The sequence below is a fragment of the Coprinopsis cinerea genome (genome assembly GCF_000182895.1).
Source record: "Coprinopsis cinerea okayama7#130 chromosome Unknown cont3.33, whole genome shotgun sequence".
NCBI classification, from domain to species: domain Eukaryota; kingdom Fungi; phylum Basidiomycota; class Agaricomycetes; order Agaricales; family Psathyrellaceae; genus Coprinopsis; species Coprinopsis cinerea.
In genome coordinates this window covers 1-5,317 of record NW_003307512.1, presented here as the reverse complement: position 1 = coordinate 5,317, position 5,317 = coordinate 1, and the positions used below count along the sequence as shown (strand labels likewise).

The window sequence follows — 5,317 nt, the reverse complement described above, 5'->3', positions numbered from 1 at the left end:
AGAACCCACCCGGGAGATATGGACGAAGCTCCAACGCCAGACGCATTGTTGGGCGACTCGGACGATGCTGCAGTATCCAACATGGACCCTGTCCGCGGAGACGGCCCTCGTGAGGTACCTGTGGATGATGGTATTGTCCTCGACGGATTAGCTAGCCAGAGAGGGGACAGCGACGTAAGCCCTCCTCGACTGACATCAACGCCCGCCGCCAGAGCCACGCCAGGAGATTCCTCGACTGGCGAGGGCGGAATGGCGGAGGAACCAGCTGGGGATCCCAATTCTTCTTTGCGACGGTTGCGCGGGAGCAACGTCTTCCGCGCTCTCTCACTGGTTGCAGCTATGTTCACACTCGTAGCTGTGACCTGAAAGTGGATGCGTATCCCTGCGCCAACTGTGACATTCATTTCTTGCTCCTCTGGAACTAAATTGTACCGAAAATAAAATGCCTGTGACCTACAGTCAAAGGGAGTTGCAAAGGAGAGTGGCTTTCTCCGACTCGGATACTGTTTCCCAAGTTGTTCTGTCTTGCGGGGGGAAAGGCAAAACCCATGTAACAAAAACAGGTTACCCCTAACATACACTGCATATCTCACATTGCAAGTTCTCGGATCGGTCTGGGGATGTGAAAAGCCACATGCTTCTCCACCCGTTCTATCCCAGCTTCGAAACCGATAACGTTCTCGACAATGCGTTGTACTTCTTCTAGTCCTGAAACAGTTGCGAGGTGCCCGAGATTGCGACATCAGGCGCTGATACTAGCATATGGCGAACAGGTGGGGAAGGGTGCTTCCATTGGTTAACGAATGTTTATTAGGACGCTGAAACCCTTTATGCTGTGAATGCAGGATTTTTCTACAGTTTCTGTAGGTCATAAACCCCTGACATTTGGGAGACGAAACCCGAATGGACCCCAAGAGTGCCGGTAGTGCAGTTGGAACGTACTATGTCAGCCAAGGTGCGCACGATGTCCTTGGCTTGTTGGGCAAGTAGATAGGTGTAATTCATTGACACTGATCTGCAGAACCACAGTGGAGGGAGGCCAGAGAGCTAGTAGTACGGACCCCGCCGTTAACTTCGCGACAGGAACAACACCGAGCAAGTAATATCGATCCTTTTTTATGGATATTGCGCTCACCAACCTCACATCCGACAACGCCTTTACTTAGTGCGCCCTTCGGTGTAGCACGATTGAGGATATCGCTAAGGTTATCTTTTTTTGTACATGGAGCATCTGCTCGCAACCTAATCTCTTCCAATAGACTTGTAATTCGACTGTGTGCATATGTACTCCCGTGGCAGCAGAAAGCTTAGACGCTTGCGCATTATGCCACATACCCGATGGAATCCGACATTGCAGTATCCCACACGACCTATGGACCGCCTGGAGTCACGCTATCTCTGGTAAGTGCTCCACATGCTGGATACAACCTGCTGGCTCAAAGGTACTTGAAATTTAAACGCTGACTGTAACCTGCGTCTAGAGTTCAACGCTATATGCGCTACACCCTCCGCACCTCCTCGCATGGTTGCATATTCTGTTCCATGGTTCCCCGCGAAGACTGTGACGCATCCTCCATGTCCGCCGAATATCCCGGAGCCTACAAGAGGACTCGGTCGGGTCGACCTGCCAGGGACAGGTATGCCGCCCAGCTCGACGCAAGCAACTTCCTGGCCTCAACCGATGCCAGCGCCAATACATCCCTCACGCCTTCACCCACCCCAGCGCTACCGTATGACTCGATTTCAGAGGTAGATGCAGTGCCAAGACCTTCTGTTTCTCGATATCCAGATCCAGAGGTGCAGGAGCCCACTCCAGAGCCCACCGAAGCGGCGGGAGAAAGTCCACGGCCACTGCCAGAGTTTTCGGACAGTCCTGACCTTGGCGAGAACGTGGACATCGTAGCCCCCACCAGCAGAAACGTTACTGCTCATCCGCCCGAAGCCGGAGTGCCTGGCTTGCGAGACGAATATTCTAGCGAATTCCCAGGTCAGGGTGGGAGCGGCAACATTGTGCACAGTGGCACACTGCGGCCGTCACCGCAGCCTGATACAAATGAATCTTCCAATGACAAAGATACGTTCGATGGAGCAACTGAATTATCTTCTTCCTCCTCCCGCCGAAGGTGCAGCAACAGGAGCCGAATTATCGATGTTATCCCGCCTCTGTTAGTAGCTGTTGCACTCTTATTATTAGCTGTCACTTGAGCAACTTCCGATAGATAGGTTAGTAAGTTGTAGTAGCCCACTAAGAGTGAGCATTGGTCGATCGATTGAAAGCAATGCCTCCTTTATCTCAAGTCAAGGGCTCGAATTTCGAACGAGAGGTCGACTCGAAGAAACTCAGCTGGGAATACACCGACTCGGATCCAGTGCTGAAGTCCTCCTTTGAGTCCGATTTAGCGTCTGCGCTGATGTTACAGTTGCGAGATATAGATCCGTGATCAAATAGACGTGGGTTATTTTTCCCTCCCATTGTCTCATTCGACAATGATCCATCCTGCGGTGCGGGACGGATGCTACATTGTACACAATCACTTGATAACACAGAGGATGCGCGTGTAATGAGGGACTATTGATTTCAGTAATAATGGCAAGGAACACTTAGGCACAGCGTACATAACAAATACAATAGAAGACGTAGACACCAGAGTAGCTAGCTCAGCTCAGCTTAATGTCTATCGAGCCATCCGGCGTGTCACTGCCACCGATATCGTAGCGCAACCTAAGACCAGACTGGCAGTACTCGAGAGACTCCTTCTGCACCACCATATGACTGTCGAGCCAGCGGCTGAGGTCGCCCTCGCACAAGTTATACATACCCCAGGGATGATCGTTTCCGCCGTATGCCAACGCCGTGCCGACGTAGTTGCGGGCAAAGCCTGTCGGGTTAACGATACGCAGGAAGAGATCACAGAGGTAGTCGGCTCGCCCCTCGTCCAGCACGAGCCGCCCGTGCGAAGGGTGCAATCGCAACATTGAGTGCACATTGTCCCTGTTAACGGCCTCCCCGTCGCGAAGACTGTAGATGCGCAGGCGGATGTTCGCGTTGAGGTCCTCTCGCTCCGCTCCGCGCTGTGACAGGCCAATGGGCAGTCGCTCACCCGGTAGCCAAACGTTAGCCACCAGGTGCACCTCGTCCTGCTGCTTGCCGACGCGCGCGGACTGCAGCACGAAGACGTGACGAGAGGGCGTCAGGTTGTTGATCCAGAAGAGCACCCGCTTGCGCGGCCCCATGCGGTGAAGAAGATGGCCTCCTGGATCGCTCGGGTTGTTGAACGCAATGGAACCGGGTAGGTTGGGGTCACGCAGACTGACGTCGATCGTCTCGTCGACACCACTGAGCTGTTCGTTGAGCAGTAGGATTCGCACAAGGGGCTCTTGGTTGCCCCCGTCCTGTCGCGGGATGATCTTGACGTGCAGAGGAGAGTCACTGCAGTGGCGTCGATCAAGTCAGTAACGGCGTCTCGCTCACTAGCAACGCACACAGGACTCACTTGTTCTTGGTCTCGACGGTGTACATCTCCGACGCAAATCCGAAGCGCGAGGTACGCAATTGGAACACGTTCTTCTCGGGCACCCGCACCAGTGCGAATGCCTGTGAGAACGAAGGACGATCCTCCAGCGACCAGGTCGTAATGATGCGCTTCTTGCCGCTCTCGCCTGCGAATACATTCTTGTCGGGCGTGAAGAGGGTGCAGCATTTGCCGCTGCTCAACATAAGGTTCCACAGCTTTGGATACTGCTCGTCGACACGGATGTTGGCGGCGTTGTCGAGAATAGGGGTCGCAGAGTAGCGCAGAGGCCCACCAACCAGCGCTGCCTCGTACGCTTTCAGACGCTGCTGGTGCGTGTCCTTCCATGACTTTATGGTGCTCGTGACAGACTTCTCTAGCTTCTCTAGCTTGTCCTTGGGGTATGATTCTGGGTTGTTGCGCGCGACTACAAGTCGGAAGTTTTCCTGCATGACCGCCAGGGCAATACCCTTGGTCTGAAGATTGCTGATGTACTCCAGCCAGCGGGCCATGTCGGCCTTGAATGCGACAATGTCGTACGTGAAGCACTTGTTCTCCGCGACGGCGCGGTCCTGCAGCAGGCTGCGGATGCTCTCGAGCAGGGGCCTATTGACCTGCGTCCCAGCGTTGTCGGTCAGGGCGGGCATCGGCGCAGTTAGCTTTTCGTGCAGCACGCTCAGAGTCATCGAGATGCCGGTTGGACTCTGTGATCCAATGGCATCCATGACATTCGTGAACTTGTCGGGGTCATTGTGCTGCATTTCCAGACGTCAGGTAAACCACTGGTCAAGCCTTGTGCTTGCAATGACTACTCACAGCCTCGGCAGACCTCAGAGACCTCCAGTATCCGTTGATCTGCGAAGAGGAATTTAGCTACATGCCCCAGGGGCTTACGGTTAAAGGACAATTCTTACAATACCAGCGACCTGGAAATTCAAAGGAGGATTTGGTCATCACAGAGCACGCCTTTATAAAACGCTGTCGCACTCACATTTGTTACGGCGTCGAAGGACTGGGTGACGATGGCCAGTCGATTTGCGTCTTTGATCTCCGAATCGAGTACGTCGAGTTTGGTGGAGAGGGCGTCGCACCCCATTACATAACTTCACCCATACTTACTGATTGCACATCGCGGATCATGCCCATCGCTTAATGGTTCAGCGGCGAGGGCTCTGTCCCTGCGCCTCGGCCATCATCAAAGCCAAGGCTCCGGGGTGTGGGCTACCATCAACTCACGGGAGGGCTTTCACTGGTAGCGCCATCGCTACTGGCGCAGCCCAGCCTTGGGCTATCAGGGAGCGGGAATCCCCCGCCCCATCAAAAGCCGATGGAAATTCGCACCCGCCAATTATAGCCGCCGCAATTCGCGCGGACGCTGGGCAGAAATCTGGCGGCACCGCCCGACATTCCCCGGCTGAAAGCTATCCTGTAGTGCGCAGTAATAGAGGGCTATTATTTTTAATGCTAGCAATTAGGCGGTAAGAGTATCCCAATTCAGCGAGGAACTACGATTCAACAAGAGAGCCCAGTCCTTTGAGGGATTCTGTCAACGCGATGCTCTGCTCCCGCAACACCATCGACGCCTTCACCGACTTCAAATGACTCTCCAACCTGTCGTAAACCTCACAGTTATGCATATAGTGGTTTACAAGGGTTCCAAGCCACGACGACATGTAGTTGAGCTGGGCGTCAATGAGATCCGCCGACATACCCGCGTCCTCCAGGTTGGGTAGATTCCATATCAATTGAGATTCATCAGAAACGATCTCGTTCCGGATGGACTCGGGCATGGTGTCGAGCAATCC

General features: G+C 54.0%; 4 protein-coding genes across 4 annotated transcripts; 2 read left to right on the top strand and 2 right to left on the bottom strand.

Moving 5' to 3' along the window:
- Positions 1–18: 18 nt before the first annotated feature.
- On the top strand, positions 19–366 carry CC1G_15824 (hypothetical protein; the record flags this gene model as incomplete). Its single annotated transcript, XM_002909983.1, has 1 exon — positions 19–366. One exon carries the CDS (start codon positions 19–21, stop codon positions 364–366), a length of 348 nt encoding a protein of 115 aa, XP_002910029.1.
- A 1,209-nt stretch (positions 367–1,575) lies between these two features.
- On the top strand, positions 1,576–2,205 carry CC1G_13397 (hypothetical protein; the record flags this gene model as incomplete). Its single annotated transcript, XM_001841502.2, has 1 exon — positions 1,576–2,205. One exon carries the CDS (start codon positions 1,576–1,578, stop codon positions 2,203–2,205), a length of 630 nt encoding a protein of 209 aa, XP_001841554.2.
- Positions 2,206–2,658: 453 nt separating this feature from the next.
- On the bottom strand, positions 2,659–4,608 carry CC1G_13396 (hypothetical protein; the record flags this gene model as incomplete). The annotated part of the gene is made up of 5 exons (XM_001841501.1): positions 2,659–3,430; positions 3,495–4,267; positions 4,329–4,367; positions 4,427–4,438; positions 4,504–4,608. The coding sequence occupies 5 exons, from the start codon at positions 4,606–4,608 to the stop codon at positions 2,659–2,661; spliced, it is 1,701 nt and encodes a 566-aa protein (XP_001841553.1).
- Positions 4,609–5,017: 409 nt separating this feature from the next.
- Positions 5,018–5,302, bottom strand: CC1G_15823 (hypothetical protein; the record flags this gene model as incomplete). The annotated part of the gene is made up of 1 exon (XM_002909982.1): positions 5,018–5,302. The coding sequence occupies one exon, from the start codon at positions 5,300–5,302 to the stop codon at positions 5,018–5,020; it is 285 nt and encodes a 94-aa protein (XP_002910028.1).
- Positions 5,303–5,317: the final 15 nt, after the last annotated feature.